This window comes from Giraffa tippelskirchi, chromosome 3 (assembly GCF_054371585.1).
Source record: "Giraffa tippelskirchi isolate mGirTip1 chromosome 3, T2T-mGirTip1v1.2.pri, whole genome shotgun sequence".
Lineage (NCBI taxonomy): Eukaryota > Metazoa > Chordata > Mammalia > Artiodactyla > Giraffidae > Giraffa > Giraffa tippelskirchi.
In genome coordinates this window covers 155,602,840-155,624,784 of record NC_137277.1, presented here as the reverse complement: position 1 = coordinate 155,624,784, position 21,945 = coordinate 155,602,840, and the positions used below count along the sequence as shown (strand labels likewise).

Here is a 21,945-nt window from a genome sequence, read left to right as displayed (position 1 = left end):
GTTACATGAGTAACAAAATTTTAATAAGAGTCAACTATTAAAATGTCTTTTTCTCCTTGGTCATGACCTCATTTCCTGGAATGTGACCAACAGGTGAAGCACTAACCAATACTGGCTTTACAGATGCTTCACAGAGACTAAATGAGTTTGTAATTTTTATTTGTTCACCAATTCAAAAGACTTCAGAGTGTCACTTGTATTTTACAGCCAAAGTTATTTCATTGTGGTCACTAAGGCTAAATGTAATTGTCTGGAGAAGATTTGGGGAAAATTAATAAAATTCAGTCATCTGTTGAAGGGCAAGTGTATGGATCATCATTAACTTAAATACTTGTGTGTCTTGTTGTCACAATAGAAAATAAATACTTTATGAATTTTCTAGTAAAGTTTAGATGAATGAAAACTCAAGAGAGATGGTGATGATCAAAGGGGTTGGTTGCCATGGAAAGGAAATGATATGAGAAGCATCAGCAGGTGCTTTTAAGGAAACCAAACCCGTATTTATTGAAGCATAAAAAAATATAGCACATTGCGGTTGCAAACAAAAACCATTCTACCATTGAAGCCTGTAATAATGTGCCAAAATCCACCTCTACGATTTGAAAGAAAAACATATGAATTGCTGTCCTCCAAAATAAAAATAAAAAGATAAATGTATTAGCAATGTGACTGGCAAACATTTGAGATGAGGAGGGGCGGGGCGGAAAGAAAGCTCACGTAGCGTCATCAGCCTGGCTGCAAAGCGTATTGTATCATGGCAAAGTAAAACCAGGAATCAGCTGCAGCAGTGGAAAACCAAGCTGCCACACAGCACCTGCACAAGCCACACTCTTTGCTCTTTAAGTCTCAAACAGGGGTCTTGGTATCATGAGACGACCCAGCGATGGAATAGCATTGGAAAGGCATCAGATTGGTAAGCTGCTGGAGAGATCACTTGCAACAAAACACATGCAAATCCTAAGAGAGACACACCTTCCCCGGCAGAGGAAGGGGTTTTTACTTCTGGAGACACCTCCGTGACCGTGACCCCTTTTACACTTTTCTCCTGTGGGGCCCCTGCTGGGGCGCTGTCTGCAGGAACTACTTGGGCCTCCGCACTAGACTCCACTTGGCCCTCACTGAGGCCCTTGGGCTGGTCTGAGACCTTGGCAGCCCCACACTCTTTCTCAGGAAGAGTGGCAGGTTTCTCTTCCTCAGCCATTGGACTCTCTAGCGTTTCTTCTTCTTAGGGATGAAAAAGATGTTGACATCATGACCATAGAAACATACATGAAACAACAGAAATATTATTCAAGGAACACTTTCAGCTCTATTTTATTGACCTCACAAGAACCTCTTTTACCATTTGGATGAACAAATTAATATCCTAACGCAATGGACATTATGTATTGCTTGGAAAATTAGTAAATATAATCGGCTAATAATGATGCCTTTTAAAGTCTCATTAAAAGGCTATTTATTTTAAAACTTGAGAGCTGAAAGGGTTTTATTGCTCTATTACCCTTAGTGGAAATGGCAGTAAGTCGCACACAATGTGGAAAGCTGGCTGGAAATAAGAGATGGCGCTGCCAGATAACAGATGGTTGCGAAAAGATAGATGCATTGATGTGCTGCAACAAACCTTTAAGTTTGTAAGTCATGTGCTGTTTTCTCCAATGCAGGAAGCCCCTACATGCGAATTCCTGATTACTTAATTTAAAACATGCAAACTTCGCTAAAGAGATCTTTGGGAGTAAAAAGCCTGGCCTCAAAATAATATCCAATCAACCACTTTATTATCAACTTTACCATGAAATCCATCAAAACTCTATAAGACATACTTTATTTAGTATTTTTAAGGCCAAAGACTACCTAACTCAATTAATTTTACCTTCATTGCATTATATGATTGGAGAATGTAAAAATTTTCAAGAAGTAAGTAAAATATTTTGAAAAACAAGGTCAGGTAAAAGGTAATTTCACTGCTATTTAGAAAAGTCTACCTCTGGGATACGACTGTTATCATATTGTTCAAACCACTGAAATATCAGTAATATAGTTCTTGTATAGTTCTCTTTGACACTAAAGAAAGAAAGAAAATGTGCATATTATAAAGTTTCATTTCTGCAATTCAAAACAAAACCACCAAGGAAAGATAGCTGAGTGGCAACAAAACTGCCAAAATATCCTCCCCAAAGATGTATACCACACAGAAAAATATTAACAATTAAAATGTAACAAAACAAATTTATGAAAGGCCATGAATTATGCTGTTCATTTGTTTCTCATTTGCACTTCAAATATCAGTAAAATAAATCCCATTTTATTGCTTAAGAAATTAGAGGGAAATATATAAGCTGTCTTATAGTTCTGAAAATGAATGATTCTTTTGAAATTCCTATGAACAATCATACATTGTTTAAATGGATCTGTGAGAAAGACTATAGATGGAAAGGAGAGAAATTTTTTGAGAAACATTAAAGCCCTTATGGGGAAAAAAGAGGACTGCTACTATTTCTTCACATTTAACACACAGATACTTTCATTTTTGTAATTTAACTATGTCAATAACATTTTAATAATTCAGATTCTAACTTACTTTAAGGCAATTTTTACAATGCCATAGAATTAGAGATTTTGATTAAAGCTAAGAGATTTTTAATATAGCTGCTTTACTAATGTCACCTTATTGGATGAAATCACTTTAATTTACATGTTTTCTAAATCCATGTAATTTTTTAGCTTTCTAGTTTCTCATTTTGTATAAATCATGTTTATTTCCACACCTGTTCTTTATTCAAAATTCACATATTTTTCTTAATTATTTTAAGTTCATTTAATTTTACTCAATATGCATTGTATTTTTCTATCAGAATGTCTGAACCATTGGTGCTCTTGCCTTGGAACTATCTGCCTTTACATTAAATATTATGCCATACAAAAAATACTCTTCACTTAAGCAAGTTATTTTTCCCCATTTCAAAATGACATTAAAAAAAAAAAATTAGCCCTATTTTTTACTTTATAATACTACCTTGTTAGAATGAGGTAAATTGCAGCCCACTGTCCACTTATTTTATCCTCCCCACAGCCAACTATACACAGGGTCTCCACCTTCAAAAGACTGGAATGACAAAAGCTTTGGAGCATTTCCTTCATTTTAGCCCACTTCTACTTATCTGAACCAAGATTTAGTCACCTGAGGAAGCCTCTATAGTTTCTATAGATGTTTAAGTGATTTGGAGAAATAAATTCATTCCATAGCATTTATTCTACCCTAAACAATTCTTTTTCTTTTAAAGGGCTATCACATTAACATGGCACTAAATAGAAACCTAACTCTCTAAGTCTGGTCTAGTAATATAGAAAAATTATATTAAGGGTCATCTTCTTTGGTTTGGGTAAGAAGATACATTCTTTCTTTATTTATATATTTGCAAGGGGTAGAAAGAAGTCATACTTGGTTCGAACTTTTTTTGCTTGCTTCTCAGAAGCCGTGAAGAAAAAAAAGAAGCACTCACATGTCTTAAATCAGGCTTCTTCCATATAAATTGTTGAGGCATTTGGATGGACATGAGCGACATAGGGACTTCACTTTCATATGGAAAAAACAGGCTCCTGTCCCTCCCACCCACACATGGAGGCACACTTAAGGTGATGCACGCGGTCAAAGCTGCAGGCTGGGGAGGAGGAGCTAAAGGGGACCATGCTTGGTTCACCTTTCTCCTGGCCTAAGTGGGCCTCTGTGCTCTGCGCTGGGACACGGGGGAGCACACTAGAGGCAGTCCATTGTGAGCTGAACAACGGATGCTCATAGTACTCCTCATCGGAATTGGAAGGGTCATCATCAGGCACAGACACCGAGATGGAGGGGGCTAGGAGTCTACGCCTCTCCCCGCTGGTGGCAGGTTCGTGGCTGGGGAACCTGTGTAGAGGACCCACTTGATCCTCAGCCCCTTCATCTACAAACAGACACACAGGAAGAAACTGCAGGGAAAACTGGACAAGACAGACACAAGATCAGACAGACGAGACAAACATTTGCACAAGGACACGGGGTCACGGAAGCAGCACAGCAGGATGGAGAGGGATGAGTGAGACCAAGCGGGTGGAGGATGGGAGACCGTGAAGTTTCATGCTTCAGTAGCCCCTGAATTTAAACTCTCCCTTTAGGAATCTCGTCATTGATCTAAATGAACCAAATGCTCTGACACTCCCACTGCATAATAGAAATTATCTTTACATCTCCCTCAAATGAGTTAAAATAACAACAGAAACATTGGGATAGAAACAAAGCACTACAAAACAAATGCATTTGTTAGAAGAAATTCTTTCAAGTACGCCCATTTTCTCATGTTTTTATCAATACATTTATAAGTTATAAAAGAGGAAAGCTGTTAGGATCTGATGCCTGCACAATTCTGAGAGAAATTGGGCCTGTGGAAGTACGACCTTAATTATCTAGTATGCTCGCATGGTTAGCATTTTGGTTGATTTAATTTTTAGTTCATGACTTCCACCAGAAAGTAATTTTTAATTTCAATCCTGTTAAGAAAAATCTACCATGCACTATGCTTCTTTCACTGTCTTGCTTAGGGGAACACAACTGGCATAGCTTTTTCTTTGGATGCAAATTCCTAGGCATCCTTTTGAACCCTAGTTCTTATCTGCATGGCTGTAAAAGTATTAGAAAGTACCCAGCAACATACACTTGTTTTCTTGTGTTCGGCTTCTCTTTGGAAGGCTTAACAGAGATACAGTTAGCTGAGAATTTCTACTGAGGTGGCTTCTGACCCATCACAACTGTATTCTATGCAGTTTCACTTGTACTACTGTTTTTATATTTCAAAGCCCTCATTGTATATTTCTCATGAAACGCTAAAGAAGCTGCTCTCATTTCTTTTCTTTCCCATGTCTTAGCTTAGAAATCTGTTATTACTTAAATATATTTCCTTAGAAATATGAGTGTAGATCAATCAGTTTGCTTAGCATTTCAATGAGCCTACAGAATGATCACAAAGAACAATATCTGGCTGAGACACTGTATGTATCTCAGGCCTACAATGGCTGATTACTAAATTTGTTAACCACTATTTATTTACTTATATAGAGATATAATTTTAAAATTTTGTAATTTTCAATAAGATCAAAATGCAGTAGCTATCTGTATAATTTTTATTTCTATCAAAATTTAAGTGGACACAATTACAGCATTAATTTGAAAATGCACTGTATTTTTAGCACAATAACTTATTTTCAGTCAACTGAGTGCTGACAACTGGAAATAAACCTGAAATCACAAGGACACTAAAATAATATTTTGAAGAGAGAATGTTTTTAATCTTTTGAGCACATTATTTACTGATTGTTCCATGAAGTTGTTTCTAGATGGGTGCTCATAACTTTCCCAGCCACAATGCTTATTATATCATGGGATAGAAGAAACCTAAAATTATATTTGATATTCTTAGTTCAACTCGGCACGATTTCTTAGCTGAGCAGACGACTGGCTGAGATCTGGCCTACAACAATGGCTGAATCGTAAGTCTTGGGCTTGTCACGAGTCCCAGCCATTCATATCTCCTCTAGTGACTCCTGAAGCTGTAGACTCCCCAGGGACACAAATTCTTTCTAAAACTTCTAATACATTCAAACAGATTACATGGATAATCAATAAGTGAAAATGGCATATTTGCCTCTCTGCTTTTCAACATTTTCTAGGGAGGACAGCAGACTACAATTCAAAACTAAAGAATTTAAACCTGGGAGATGATAGTTTAAAGGCAATTCTCCTTGGATAGTTTAGCCTTTTGAAGATTTTGGCTTCCTCTCTCTTGTTGCTTGTTGTTGTTTCTTGAAAGTGCCAAAATGTGAAAACAACCCAGAGTCTTGCTTCAGATCCAGAGTATTTCAAAGAAACAGTACTTTCTATTCTGAAAACTTTGGCTAATCAGGGAAAACAAAAAAAAAAAAACAAAACCTTTAAGTGCTTCAGTGGAAAAGTAGCTTCTCTGTAGTATTTGTCTGGCTCTTAGCCAGGCAACTTCAAAAAGAATGTCTGGCAAAGCCCAGTCCCCTCTGGGGTACTCCAAGTCTCTGTTTAGGACCTATGAGCCTGAAGTCCATCTACATTACATGTCCCAGAGATGTGCCAGTAAAGTGATGCTTAGAGGACCATGTTGGCTGGCTAAGTTCAGAGAGTATACCAATGCATGGGCTTCCAGTGATAATGCTAAAAGACAAGAGATCCTCATTTGCTATAGGATTGTGTATGGCAGGTGCTCTCAGTTCATACCCAAATGGAGGTGTGACACATAATAACTTAATTATATAAATGAATTATATATATATATAATAATTATAAATGAACACATTATAAATGAATGAATTATTTACTTGGGAGTGGTTTGAAAAAAAAGGAAATCAGTCCAGAGTCTTGTAACCAAAATACTCTCATTAGAAGATGACTTCACTCTCATTGTCCCACAGTAAGAGCCTAGCTAGATAACATAGAGCTTTAGCGATGCACTGAGGCTGTGTTTGTAGGAACTTAGGATTCCCAGGGGGCTCAGTGAGTAAAGACCCTGCCTGCAGTGCAGAAGACACAGATTCAATCTCTGGGTCGGGAAGATTCCCTGGAGGAGGGCATGGCAACCCACTCCAGTATTCTTGTCTGGAGAATCCCATGGACAGAGGAGCCTGGCGAGCTACAGTCCACGGGATTGCAAAGAGTTAGACATGACTGAAGCAATTGAGCACAGCAGATTTGAATTTAAATTCTGGATAAGCCACTTATTAGCTGTGACATCCTGGGCAACAGTGGAAGTGAGTATTATCTGTGTGAGTATTCTGTGTGGGTTGCTTGGAGGTTTAAGTGGGAAGGTATTTGAGAAAGCACCAAGAATCATTCTTGATTCCATAGATGTTAATATCTCTATCTGTAGTCTATCAGACAAGTTGTCATGTACCTTTACTCTTTACTTTGATTTGATACATCAAAGCTACACTTAGGAGATTTATGAAAAATGAATTTATAACAGTTTTGCTCTTTAAAGCCAGGATTGAATGTCTCCTTTTACTATAAGTACACTTGCTTTTGGACACTTGGTTATGTCACAAAATAGTCTGTTTCATTTAATAATGTACTATTTTAAAGGGAAGGGTAGTCTTGTGAACCTTGGACTTTTACATAGTTCCTTTGCACAATGATAATCTTTAAAAATGAAGCTTATCTGGTTTCAGTGGAGAACCACATTTCCCCTAATTTGCTTTCATACAAAATTTTCTTTAAAAGAAGCATTTGAAAATTTATATTGGGTAAAGTTCGCCACACAAAATCCAGTCTTGATCTGTCAGCCCTCTTGGGTACAATGAGTAGTCATGTTTATGAGAGATTGAACATCTTGGGGTATTAGTGACTCCGACTTGGTGATTTTGCCTGTCCTGGCATCACAGCTTCTACCCCATGGCCTAGAGCAGCTGACTCCTCTTACATACTGCCCCACCATCTCTAAGCCCTTTCCAGTCTACAGGCTTTGGACTGAGGACTTCTCAGTTGCCAACTGTGTCTGCTGCCCTAGAATGATATGGAGGGAAACTGCTTCAGGTTAACAGTTACAGTGTGGCCACATCATTGACACAGGAAATCATCAGCCTAGGATTCTGGAGCAAACCTAAGAGGGTAGAAGGACTCCTGGTTCTGTTTTCAGATTTTTCCATTGTTCTTGCATGGGCTTCCAAATTCTAACAGTTCAGTTCAAGTGATAACTATTATGGTCAGGCCAAAAAGAAAGGGGAGCTTAATTTGAAAATATAATAACTAGTTCAGTTTGGTTCACTATACCTGGGTTTCCTTTCTAAGTGTGCTACTTACTTAATTTTTTTCATCAAAATCTCTTTGTTTCCCAGAATAAGTACAAAGACTTATGAATATTACACCAATTATAATAAATGAATATTAATACATGACAGTAATTAACATCTTAAATTATTTTTAGTAGAAGCATCCATGCTTCCCCTTTGGGAAAGAACAGCTTTTAGAATGTTTGCTAATTAACAAAAAGCCTATTCTCAACATCAATGAAATACTCAATTTAATCTAAGAACATTTACATAAAAGGACTGAACTGTGACATTCACTGTGCCTTTAGATTGAAGTTGCTTTAAGGGTGTTTTGAGGAGGGTAAAAAATCTCCTAGATGGAAAAATCCACTTGCTTTCTTTCCAGTCAATGTGCTATAAGCAACATATTAAGAAATTTTGGCTTTGTCTTTACAAACCAGTTGATTTGAAAATTTGAAAAGTTGATTCTTGTCTTGTGGATTTTCACTAATTTTTTTCTGATAAAACAAAACAAATAAGTTGTTATACATACTTTAAGAGTGGTTTAAAATAAAAGAGAGGGACTCGTTTGATTGTCTAGATCACATGCCTTTCATAAATTTAAGGTAAAAATATTACCTAATCTTTTAAATCAATAGAGTTTGAAATTACGTATTTTTTCTATATAACTAAAAAATATGGTTATCTTTTTAAAAGCAAGTCATTAGGACTTTGTATAGGTTGAGGCTTTCTTTTGAAAAAAATTCAATAAAAATACATGTTCAGTTTGAAAATGTTAAAAATATCTTCAAATTACTTTTAGTAGGAAGTAAGTTGACATTTTCCCCAAATATACTGAAACACCTTGAGGAAAACAATCCCGAAATGTGAAGGAACAGTTACTGTGGAATATGACACCTAAGTTACCAAGATATGAAAGTGATTCTATTTTTAATTTATACTTTCATTATATCTATGGTACACCCTCCAGAAACAGACTGGATGAGTCTCAGATGACTGGGAAGACCTTGCTGCCCTTTTAACTCAAACTCACATATAACAGTAAGAAGAATGAATTACTTGACTCTAGGTGGCTTGGGAGTCAACATCATACCCCTCTCTGGGTTAAGAGGATTCCCTGACACGGGAAAGGCTTTAAAAAGTAGGGGTTCAGAAACATTTTCAGTGACCTGTGGGAAGCAGAGCTCTCATGGAAGGCTTTCTACTACATTCAGAGTAAAATCCAGGAGCCTGAACCAAGCCGCTGCTCACACTCCCAGACTCCTCTCTTCCACCCACCTCTCACACATTAGCCCTGGGACTCCTTCAATTCCCAGAACACTTCATGTACTTTCCCACCTGAGAGCCCTTGAACATCCTGGTCCCTCTGCCCAAATTGCCCCTTTCATCCATCTTTCCTTGGCCAACACTTCCTCAGGCTTCTGAGATGAGCTCCCTTCACCCTCCAATAAAGTAAGATTACTCTTCTTTTACTTTAAAGCTCCCTGCTCATTTCCTTCCCACTGCTGAACTTATTTACTGGATTTCCATTCTCCACCAGACTTTGTGCTTCTTACAAGGAAGGATCATGTCTGTTTTGCTTACTAGTGTATACTTAGAGAATTTGAAGAGCTCAAGGAAACCTGTAGGTGCTCCATAGATGTGAACAGACAAAATCAAGGCCAAAAAGGATCTTTCAAATGTATGAATTAAAAGATCAAATCACCTTTTCAGGGAATTAGCTAATCATCAGTGGTTATAATGACACTGATTATATGCAATGCTTATAGTCCTCAAATTTTCTTTTATTATTTTGACTAATTATTTCAGGCAGTAGACTTAGAAAAAAAAGCCTCAATTTAAGAAAAAAAATCTTGCTAAAAAAGCTTTAAGGTTATAAATCTGTGACAAAAATAAATTATATTTATTGATAGTTTATAGCTCAGTAATTTAGAATAACCTCTAGTAATTCAAAAAATAATGTAAACAAACCTAATTACAGATTATAAAAAGACAGTGATTCTTTTGTGACCTTATTTAATTTTTAACACAATAAAATGAGCTCTAAAAGGCACAACAAAAGGAAAAATAAGTCAACAAATAAATGACAAAAATGGAAAAGTATTAATATTCTGATTTTAGTATATTAAAAGTAAATTATATTGACACAAGCAAGCTTTCAATAAATTTTAAAAACTTTCTTCTTCTCTTGTAACTCTCAAACAATAGACAAAAGTTAACTGGTCTAAGTCAGAGAACCAATAATAGTTAGCTTTTAAATAGTACCTTTCATCTCAGATTCTAAATGGATATTCTTCAGAGGCATCTGTCTGCTTCTTCATTGCTAACTTAAAAGCTGACAGTGCATTCCATGTTGACTGAATGCATAAATAGATTCATGAACAATAAAAGGTCTCAGCAGGAAAGAAGCCATGATCTCAGTTTCCAGTTCACTACTCTCAGTATCAAATTTGTTCACTGACTTCTTCATTTATTCATTAATATTTATTGAGAGTTTGCTACAGGTCTGGCCCTGGGGAAGCCCTTGGCAATACAATAGTGAGCAAAACAGAGACAGCTCCTGCCAACTCTTCCAAAACAAATCTATTGATTTCATCAATAGATTTATTTTTATTCAGTCACTTATAAAATTAAATTGTATCTACTCTTTAAAACATTCTACATGAAGTAAACTAGTTCTCTGTAGTTATTCTAGCTAGCCACTTAAACACAAAGTTATCTTTTCCTTTATCCAGCAGATTTTTCCTGTTTTATTTACCATATTCATCTACTTTTGATTTTATGTACAGAAATGGTAATACATTTAATTAAAGTCTTTGTTTCTTCTTGATTATTTGAAACAGACATCTCCCAAGCTGAGTCACATACTAACCAATACCAAAGTCCAGCACTTATGGGTTGAGGTTTATTTACCCTTAAAAGAAGACAAACCTCAAAGAGTCCAACAGGCCTTACCTTCCTCCACTGGGACAGTCTGTTCTGAGGCTGGTGATGGGGGTGGAGAAGGAGGCAGATTAGCTGTCTCTTCAGCTGCTAAAGATCAAACAACGGAAAAATGAGATACAACAATTAATCCTACTAGCACAGTGGACGTGTAGGAATTGTGCCATCTGTAACAAGGACTATGAAATTCAAGGAAAGATTCAATAGTAAGTTGCATTTGACTTATTTTATTTCAGCCCCATTACCTGATTCATAAATTTTTGAAAACCTAAAAAAAGAAGAGCATTTAATATTAAAAAAAAAATCACTCCATAAAAATGGATTAGAGATAACTTCTAAAATTCTATCATTAATCTCATTAATTCTGGTCTGCTCTTTCAATTAATAAAATATTTAATTCTGGTCCTAATTTACTACGTTCAAACCCAGCCAGGTAAGCATTTTAGTTTGGATTTGAATTGACTGATTAAAAATATGTTAGAGCTGGAAACTATTGTTTATCTTGATCTGGAAACTAATCACAGCTATTTTAGGAAATGTATTTTTTAAACAACATTTTGTTCACTGAGTATAATGTCAAATCCATCTTCTGTATGTATTCTCAGAAAAGAAAAATGAAGCTGTCACAGCCTGAGGCAACCTTCAGATAGATACATGTACTAGTGGGAGCTGAGAAATATTCTGGCCTTGGCACGACACACGAAAGAAGACCAAAGAGAAGTGTTCTAAAAGATGAAATTCATTCACACTTAACTCCGTTTTCCTCTTGAAGACACTTACCTTCTTTATGACCCCTCACACGAAGGTAAGGGATTTTAAAAGGAAATATTTATCAGTCAAGGCCAGTGGCAAAATTTATTTTAAATAAGCCTTGTGGGCTTCTAAAGGATATTTTAAAGTTTTATTTTTTTTAAATGAGATTCTTCTTCTAAAAAATAATGAAATTTTGCCACTAACAGGGCATTATGTTAAGTGAAGTAAGTCAAACAGAGAAAGACAAATAGAGTATATCATTTATATGTGGAATCTAAAAAATACAGAAAACTAGTATCTATAACAAAAAAGAAGCAGATTCACAGACAGAACAAACTAGTGGCTACCAGTAGGGAGGGAAGAGGGGCAATATAGGGGTAGAGAATGGGAGCTATAAACTATTGGGTGTAAGATAGGCTCAAGGATGTACTGTACAACATGGGGAATATACCCAGTATTTTGTAATAGCTGTAAATGGAAAATAACTTTCCAACTGTATAAAAATTAAAAAAAATTTTTAAAAAGTAAGGTTTCCTTTCATTTCAAAGAACAGAAGTAAACCACAGAAAGAAAGCTAATGTTTTAGATAAGTTTTTCCCTCTCTGTTTTAGCCAAAAATAATCCTTGATCATCAAAGAACATTTTATTGAATATAATGAGATTATTTTTAATTATTATTGAGAGAGGAAAAATTTTTATGGTTTAATTTTTAATAGACAACAGAGTGCTTATCAGAAAATCAAATATTAAAGATGCATAAGACTGAAAGAACAATAGTTATATATTATTTTTAGGCTTTAAAACCACATCTTTCTATGGGTTAGTTATACATACCTGTGAAATAAACATATGTTGAATGCAGGAGAATTTCCTTTTCTGTGTGTCTCTGCATGTATACACATCTACATCTAGCATCTATCTATCCATTGAGAGTAGGAGCACCAAGCCTTTGGCTGAGAGTGTTTTCCTTGGTGAGCGCCATTATATTACCTGTTTGGTCCTGCAGGGCATTTGACTTGCAATGGAGGGGGAGGGCTAATATATTGCCCTTAAATAAACAAAGTGAAGACTAGTACCTTATATGGGATTCAATCATTGTATCCCATATAAGCTACTAGCCATTGATGATTCTAACAATCTCTGGCTATAGGTTTTGGTAGCCTTTTCAGGGAGACCCCAGAGACTGTAGTATAGACAATCATTAACCAAATTAAAAGACGCTTACTCCTTAGAAGGAAAGTTATGACTAACCTAGATAGCATATTAAAAAGCAGAGACATTACTTTGCCAACAAAGGTCTGTCTAGCCAAGGCTATGGTTTTCCCAGTGGTCATGTATGGATGTGAGAGTTGGACTGTGAAGAAAGCTGAGTGCCGAAGAATTGATACTTTTGAACTGTGGTGTTAGAGAAGACTCTTGAGAGTCCCTTGGATTGCAAGGAGATCGAACCTGTCCATCCTAAAGGATATCAGTCCTGAATAGTCATTGGAAGGACTGATGCTGAAGCTGAAACTCCAATACTTTGGCCACCTGATGTGAAGAGCTAACTCATTTGAAAAGACCCTGATGCTGGGAAGGATTGGGGGTAGGAGGAGAAGGGGATGACAGAGGATGAGATGGCTGGATGGCATCACTGACTCAATGGACATGGGTTTGTGTAGACTCTGGGAGTTGGTGATGGACAGGGAGGCCTGGTGTGCTGCGATTCATGGGGTCGCAAAGAGTTGGACACGACTGAGCGACTGAACTGAACTGAACCAAAACCCATAAAGGGAAAAACAATCATCTCTAATTAAAGCATTAGAACATTTTCCTTATGAGTTGGGGCCATGACATCAAAGTGCATTGGCTTTACTTTTTTAATAACTATCTCTAGTGGTCTGGAAAAGAAAAATGAAGGGCAATTTAGGGGCAAAGTGTAGTTATAAGTTGACTGTCCTAAAGACTATTGAAACACCGCAATCAGCCTGTTGAGAAAGCTGAAAATAGGTCCCAGTGGATCCCGACAGAGATATTTGATGAATGTCAGAAGTAGGGATGGAGTATGAGATACGGCCTATCTTTGAATGTGAACACTTGATCCTGTGATTGAGGTGCAGCAGACACTGCCCCTGACCTGAGACTTTCTCATTTACCTAAAGGCAGAGCAGGAGGTTGATCTTTAGGCTGAGCTTCTTTTTCTTGTTCACCTTTCAGGACTGCTACAGCTTCTGCTGTGACTACTTGAACTATCCTTGCAGACACCTCCTCTGTAAAAAGAAAATAAAACGATGAGTCATCTAAAACAGGAGGAAAATTAATCAAACAATACAGTCAATTAGAATTGTATTTCACTGTCTTTCTCCCTAAAAAGTGCAATAGGATAAGCTGCAGATAAACACACACAGACAAACACATAAACCAAAAAACAAACACACACAGACAAACACATAAACCAAAAAACAAAGGAGAGAGAGACAGAGAAAGAAAATAAAAGGAGCTGGCATTCTGGGAGCTAAGCGAAATGCACACGGAACTAAAGAAAACAACCTGTATGGCAGTTAAAAAAAAAAAAGTTTATATAAACAGAAACGATGTATTATTTTAGACCCAGTAAAACACTCTTCTATGCTAATCTGAAGAGATGACTTAAAATCATAGGAAGATGCTTCAAAATGTGAATTTGTGATTAAATAACACTATCTGGGTTCAGTTTGAAGAGAGATTAAGAAAAACCTGGGAAGATAAAATTTGAGTGGAATACATGGAAATGATGTATCAGATAGTCCCTTTCTAAAGAGCTGCTCCTTTTCTCAATAGTGGATGGTTTAAAGGTCTTTAAGGCCATATGATATATATTCAACTTAGTCAGTGTAACTGTTGTTGTTGTTTAGTTGCTAAGTCATGTCTGACTCTTTGTGATTCCATGGACTGTAGCCCACCAGGCTCCTCTGTCTATGGAATTTTCCAGGCAAGAATACCAGAGTGGGTTTCCATTTCATTCTCTAGGGGATCTTCCCAACCCAGGGATCAAACCCACATGTCCTGTGTGAGCAGGTGAATTCTTTACTGCTGAGCGACCAGGAAAGCCCTATAGGCGGTGCAATAGTTTCATTTTAAAAAGCTAGAGTGAGAGGGGAGTTCATTATTAAACCGATCAGTCTGTGAGATGCCTGATCACTAGTTTTTGGCCTGTCACAGCATCTGCTGAGCCATGTCAATGCTAACTTTATATAACCTTGTCAGAAAAAATTCAGGCAATGATGATCCATATAACATCAACTAAAAAGGAAAGAAGTCTTTTGAGATTAAAAATATTTTCTAAATTAGAGGTAAAATTCTACAGAATTTTTTCATCATATTTATATAAAAACATCTACCACTACGAAATTAGTCTACTTTGCGCTCATTTTAATTTCAACAACGAAGGATCCTTTCTCTTTACTATCAAAAACAAGTATGGAACAATTACAGTATCGAGTAGCAAAGATACAATTCATCTTTATAAGGATGTTTTAACCTATACAATTTAATTCATAGTATCACACAATTTTAGAGCTAAAAGAACGTTGAGAGAAGTTTGTCTAAATTTTCCCATTTTGCAGATGAGGAGATAAAGGCTGGGTATATTGATGAGATTTGCTCAAGTTCACACAGCTGATGGAGGCAAAACATATTAGAACCCAGGTTTTCTAACTATTATGATGTTTTTCCTCTTAACAGAACAACAGAAGGAATAATGGAAAAATAACGAAAAAATTCTCTAGCAGTCATGTGTGAATTACTAAAGGAAATATATGAACTCCTTTAAAGGTATGAATCAAGGAAACACACTCTCAGATCTGTTTGTCTATTCATGTATCTAATGTACACTATCGCTATTCCTGATTATATTTGGAGACTATGTAACAAGTGGTTGACCAATATCTATCTGTCTAATCATTTATCTACCTACCTACCTATCTACCTATATATCTTGAAGACTATGCTAGAAACTGTAATAGATAATTTACCTCAGGAAGATGAATATTTTATTTCTAAGAGACAGTACTATTTTATTAGCATTTTAGTTCCATTTTAGCTTTTGCAGGTAAATATGTGACAATAACAATCATCAAAGCACTGTAAGAAATTAAGCATTGTAATCACCAAAGCACTGTAACTGCTATGCTATTTGGTGGGGAGGACAGAGGAGGAAGAAGGGCTGCGTGTTTTCATGAAGCCAAGCTGCTGGGTTGAAGGGCTAATCCCCCAGAGTGACATTATCAACGGAAAGAACACTGCAAAACAGGCCACAGAAAGTTAAATCCACTTGGAGACACTTCTTTGTTGTCTACACTGTTTAATAATATAACAAAAAGAATTATTTTACGTTTTGTGAATTGCCACTTACATATATTAACTTTCAATGAAATTCAGACATTTAAAAATCAATAGAGTAATGTTTAGCACTTCTAGCATCCAAGTGTTTTATGGAGAACATAACGCAGTGGAGAGGTGGAGCAAGCACTCCAGAAAATGGGATATATATAAAACCCATGCATCTTCTGGATCATTCCTGCATCTCCCTGTTGGCACTATGCACATTAGTATATCCCTATAGGACTTAGGAAATATATCTTGCGTGAAATTGTGCTGGTACACAAGCCTTATCTCCACTACTATGTAGTTTCCCAAGTCAAGGATTTTCTCTCTGTCATTGTTGCAATTTTCGAAGCTTCTCTCATTGAACTTTATCCAGATTGGACCCTTAACACAATTTTTTGAAAGGATGAAAAATCAAGATGAAAAGCTTGTTCATAATATTTACACAAATTCAGAAGTAATCTGTGCCTGTTACTACATTTACTAATTTAACCCCCCATTTATATAATTTATTGTATTCTTAAGATTTTGATGCATTCTAGAACAGTATTTCTTAAATGGGGTTCCAAAATTCTTCTGTACTTTCTGAAGAATTTTCCAGGATCTGAGAGTAGTTAAAAAATTAAATTTGTTTAAATTGGGAAGATAGTCCAATAAAAATAATACAAATGTCTGCTAATTTATGTGAACAAATTACAAGTGAGCTACATAATTATACCAGTCATTTTGCTTGAGAGTGTATTTACAATAATTCTGACACCATGAAGAATTAGTTTACACGTTCTTGGCTAATGAGAACAGAGGTGGACTTAATAAAGAATGCATTTACATGAGGTGTAGGTCAAATGACATATTTAGGCACTGTACAGGCTTTCAAAATATTCTAAACAGAGATAAATAAAGGGAAAATTGAATCATAACTTGTCTCCAATCAGTTTAGACAGGGCCAACTTAAGTAAAATGCACTAAATCAGCTGGTACCACATGTTTTATGAGTGATAATTTAGTTTTAGCAAAACAATATTAATTTAGATGGAAAGTAGCAGGACATTTGAATTTCATTGGGTTTGCTGTTTCAAAGAACATTAATTTAAATGTATTTGAGTTTCATAGTTGAATAAGCTGATTTTATATTTGTAGGTATTTAATCAAAACTAGTAAGAAAATAATTTAGCCCAATCTTAGGAGAGAACTGATCTTTTTTTTTGTTCAAAGGAAATTCACAGATTATAAGAAATGCTACTTTAGAATAATCAAATAGGCTGTGTGGGAGCCAAGTTCACGACACATTATATTCCATTCTGGGGAAAATAATATTGTTAGAACTTTAAAAATAGAAAATAAGTGTATTTTCTAATATTATTATAATTTTACAGTTTATTCAGGAAAACACAAATATAGGGTTGCTCTGGGGGTTTCAAACGGTCCAGTCAATTTAAAATGCCACCACCCATCCATCCACCCTTCTATCATATCCTTCTATCTATCTAGAGTATTACTATCTTTTATAGTGTACGTTAGACAAAGTCACATGGACTTTAACGCAGAGATATGTGGGCATAAACCCCAGCATTGCTACCTTCTAGTTACTTCATCTTTGGAATTTTACTCAAACTCATTGAGTTTCAATTCCTCAACCAAAAAAAATGGAAATGATAGTAATACTCATCTCACAGGTTGTTGCGAGGAACTCAAATATACAACAGGCCTGGCACATCAAGAATTCAAATAAAAAGATTTCCCACTAGTTCTTCACCAAGATGTTTTTATTTTCTCTCAGTCATACATTGTTCTGAGTTTTCTACTTTTATATTTCTACTTAAAGAAAGAGCAATAGTGATATGCAGTAAGAGTTCCAGCCCAACGAGGCTATTTATGTTGAATTATAGGATAGTATGATTAATCTGTGATTATCTATGTTGACGGCCAGTTTTTCTGGTTGTTATTGTTGCTTTCTTTCCCTAGGCAAAGCTAGAGGGATGTTACTTATTTATTTCCTGGCTTCATACATACTTCTTTGGCTATGTAGGTTCTGGGCTACCATCTGCTCTAGATTCAGCCAGTAAGCCCAATTATCGAGGGTCTTCTAGACAGTGTTTCTAGAAGCATGATAACCCTTATCTACTGCTGAGGACAATGAGCAACATGAAACATTCTTTTTGTGATGAAGAGATTAGACTACATTTTAATTCTTCATTGCTTACTTGTTCTACATTCTTATTCCCTTTCTTACTTTCTAATATTTTGTTGTTAATTTTTCCTTCCAAACATCATACATACAAAATTTTGCATAGGATTTAGTTGCTCAGAAGATTAAAGATGAATACAGATTATGCATACATTGACAAAGTACTATTCATTATACTTCACTGAGAGTTAACATGGATCTTCACAAGGCCAAATTTGCCTATTACTCCAGGTATTTCTTTCTAGTTTTGCATTCCAGTCCCCTATAATGAAAAGGACATCTTTTTGGGGTGTTAGTTTTAGAAGGTCTTGTAGGTCTTCATAGAACCATTCAACTTCAGCTTCTTCAGCATTACTGGTCGGGGCATAGATTTGGATTACTGTGATACTGAATGGCTTGCCATGGAAACGAACAGAGATTACTCTGTCGTTTTTGAGATTTCATCCAAGTACTGCATTTCAGACTCTTTGTTGACCATAATGGTTACTCCATTTCTTCTAAGGGGTCCTTGCCCATGGTAGTATATCTAATGGTCATCTGAGTTAAATTCACCCATACCAGCCCATTTTAGTTTGCTGATTCCTAAAAAGTCGATGTTCCCTCTTGCCATCCCCTGTTTGACCACTTCCATTTGCCTTGATTCACTGATCTAACGTTACAGGTTCCTATGCAATATTGCTCTTTACAACATCAGATTTTACTTCCATCACCAGTAACATCCACAACTAGGTGTTGTTTTTGCTTTGGCTCCGAAGAAAGGAAATGTTAAAGAATGCTCTAACTACCGCACAATTGTACTCATCTCATATGCTAGCAAAGCAATACTCAAAATTCTCCAAGCCAGGCTCAACAGTATGTGAACCGTGAACTTCCAGATGTTCAAGCTGGATTTAGAAAAGTCAGAGGAACCAGAGATCAAATTGCCAACATCCATTGGATCACTGAAAAAGCAATAGAGTTCCAGAAAAACATCTACTTCTGCTTTATTGACTATGCCAAAGCCTTTGACTGTGTGGATCACAACAAACTGTGGAAAATTCTGAAAGAGATGGGAATACCAGACCACCTGACCTGCCGCCTGAGAAGTCTGTATGCAGGTCAAGAAGCAACAGTTAGAACTGGACACGGAACAGACTGGTTCCAAATTGGAAGAGGAGTACATCAAGACTGTATATTATCACCCTACTTATTTAACTTATATGCAGAGTGACTTTATTTTGGGGGGCTCCAAAGTCACTGCAGATGGTGACTGCAGCCATGAAATTAAAAGACACTTTCTCCTTGGAAGAAAAGTTATGACCAACCTAGACAGCATATTAAAAAGTAGAGACATTACTTTGCCAACAAAGGTCTGTCTAGTCAAAGCTATGGTTTTTCCAGTAGTTATGTACGGATGTGAGAGTCGGACTCTAAAGAAAGCTGAGCACCAAAGAATTGATGCTTTTGAACTGTGGTGTTGGAGAAGACTGTTGAGAGTCCCTTGGACAGCAAGGAGATTCAACCAGTCCACCCTAAAGGAAATTGGTCCCGAATATTCATTGGAAGGACTGATGTTGAAGCTGAAACTCCAATACTTTGGCCATCTAATGCGAAGAACTGACTCATTAGAAAAGACTCTGATGCTGGGAAAGATTGAAGGCAGGAGGAGAAGGGGACAACAGAGGATGAGATGGTTGGATGGCATCATTGACTCAATGGACATGAGTTTGGGTAAACTCCAGGAGTTGGTGATGGACAGGGAGGCCTGGCTTGCTGTAGTCCATGGGGCCACAAAGAGTAGGACACAACTGAGCGACTGAACTGAATTGAACTGAACTTGCAGCTGAAAACATGACACATCTTACTGTAATGTGAAATTCTGAAAGGATCAGTTATGTTTCTTTTGAACATCTAAAATTTTCAGAAGTGGACATTTTTAGTCTATATTTGAAATTGTCTTAAGAATGTTGTATAATGTGTATTTTATTCTTTATTTTGTTAATGTCAAGGATTTAGAATTTCAGTGAAAACCTCACAACCAGTATTTGAATATTAACTTGGTATAATTTTACCAGCAGTGTCATTATGGTAATGACACAGTTTTTATAACTAATACAAAAATAGCTCATGATGTGGCCATAAAGTCTTGTCATGCCTAAGCAAAATGAATGATATCTTGGAACTGATCTGATAAATGATCTGTCTATAAATCAGCTAGACTGAAAACATTAAAAACAACTTCTTTAAAACAAATCCATTTTATAACCTTTAAATAATGTTATTGCTTATGAAAAGTGAAAGTGAAGTCGCTCAGTCGTGTCCAACTCTTTGAGACCCCATGGACTGTAGCCTACCATGCTCCTCCATCCATGGGATTTTCCAGGCAAGAGTACTGGAGTGGGTGCCACTGCTTATAGGCTTATATAAAATAAAAGTTTTAAAGATAAAACCCAGGGAATAGAGCAACAAGTGACAATGTATCATCAATATAAACAGCTACAGGTAAAAAGGTGAAGTCTGTCTTGTAAACATATCCCGAATAACAGACATGGGGTTGGTATTCACAAGAGGATCAAAGCAGTCCTCAGGAGACTGAACTGAATTCTGGAAAGCATGTTTATTTTTGTTATTGGGTAAATATATTGGTGGAAGCATATACCAACAATAGAAGTAAATAAGTATAAGAAACTGAGACATGCTCTCATCCACAGAAACCTACTTGACAATACCTTGAAGATACGATGCTAAGCTACTTACATTCTCCTACATAATGAATAAATATCATACTGCAATACAAGGTTATTAAGCAAGTTGCTACACTAGGCACTTCTATTTCCTGTCAATATTATATATTCCACACAGTAACATATTTTCCAAGTTGGAAAACTAGCAAAATAATGGGTAACGGCAATTTACTGTCTCATTAGAATATAATTTTGATTTATATCAGTGTTGTACAAATATTTTATATCATAATAGATTCTGATGTCAGAAAATCTGGAATCAAATCCTGTCTTTAGCTCTTAGTAACTGCAAGTAAATACTCTCTCTAAGCTTCAGTTTCCCCATCTAAAAAGGGGAACTGAAGTGATATTCATCTTTTGGTATATTGGGACAACTAAATGAAATACATATATATACATATATATATATATAAAGTGCTTATTTAAATTACACATTACTATTTTAATCACATTCACAGTTTTGTTATCATCAAGTCTACTATCATCATTTTATTGACAAAATGTAGGTAAAGACGGACAGTTTCTGTCATACATTAGGGCAATTCTGTCGTTTTTCCCAGTGAGTACCTTCTTGCTTGAATTTTGGGTCATTGTCTAACAGACTGTATCAGGCTCCTGCCAGTTATTCTTGAAACTAAAACGATAAGGTAAATTTTACTCTATCCTTATACCATGTTGCTGTTGTTTAGCCGCTAAGTTGTGTCCAACTCTTCTGTGACAAGGCTCCTCTGTCCGTGGGATTTCCCAGGCAAGAATACTGGAGTGGGTTGGCATTTCCTTCTCTAGGGGATATTTCCGATCCAGGGATATTCAGCACTTATAGTCCGTTTGCAATCCTCCAGTTTTTTCCACGATGCTGATTCATGCGACACCACTATGCACTTCTGGTCACATTATTTTATCATGTCAAATTCTGTTGCCAGTGTCAGGCCCTGTTTTTAGCACCTATTTTTGGTTTAGTTATTTTGTTATATTAATCTATCAATATTGTTTGTTTGATTTATAAACAATGGAGCTGAAACTTTCTCAGTGGCCCTGACAATTCCAACCTGGTTCTGAGCAACATATGACATTGTTGGTATACAAAGAAGTCTGATTTTTAATGTGTACCTTTTGGGTTTTCATCACAACCAGCTGAGATGACTTGAATATGTAAAGGCTCACTGATTACAC

The 21,945-nt window shown here is 36.2% G+C and overlaps 1 protein-coding gene and 1 long non-coding RNA gene across 35 annotated transcripts in view; one reads left to right on the top strand and one right to left on the bottom strand.

The window, feature by feature from the left end:
- The window catches only part of MAP2 (microtubule associated protein 2), a 294,336-nt gene that overhangs the window by 38,856 nt on the left and 233,535 nt on the right, over window positions 1–21,945 (bottom strand). For 32 of the 34 annotated variants that reach the window (XM_081582662.1, XM_081582659.1, XM_081582670.1 and 29 more), the window contains 2 exons: window positions 13,653–13,766; window positions 10,777–10,854 (listed from right to left, as the gene is read on the bottom strand). In XM_081582662.1, the coding sequence (XP_081438788.1) occupies window positions 10,777–10,854; window positions 13,653–13,766 (192 nt within the window). Of the gene's footprint in view, window positions 1–972; window positions 1,225–10,776; window positions 10,855–13,652; window positions 13,767–21,945 lie in introns of all 34 variants that reach the window. The other 2 variants (XM_081582653.1, XM_081582690.1) reach the window with 2 other exon arrangements.
- LOC145542896 (uncharacterized) lies at window positions 10,665–20,281 on the top strand. Its single transcript, XR_014080219.1, has 4 exons — window positions 10,665–10,970; window positions 11,370–11,569; window positions 15,220–15,309; window positions 18,711–20,281. It is a non-coding gene; the product is annotated as an uncharacterized LOC145542896 (long non-coding RNA).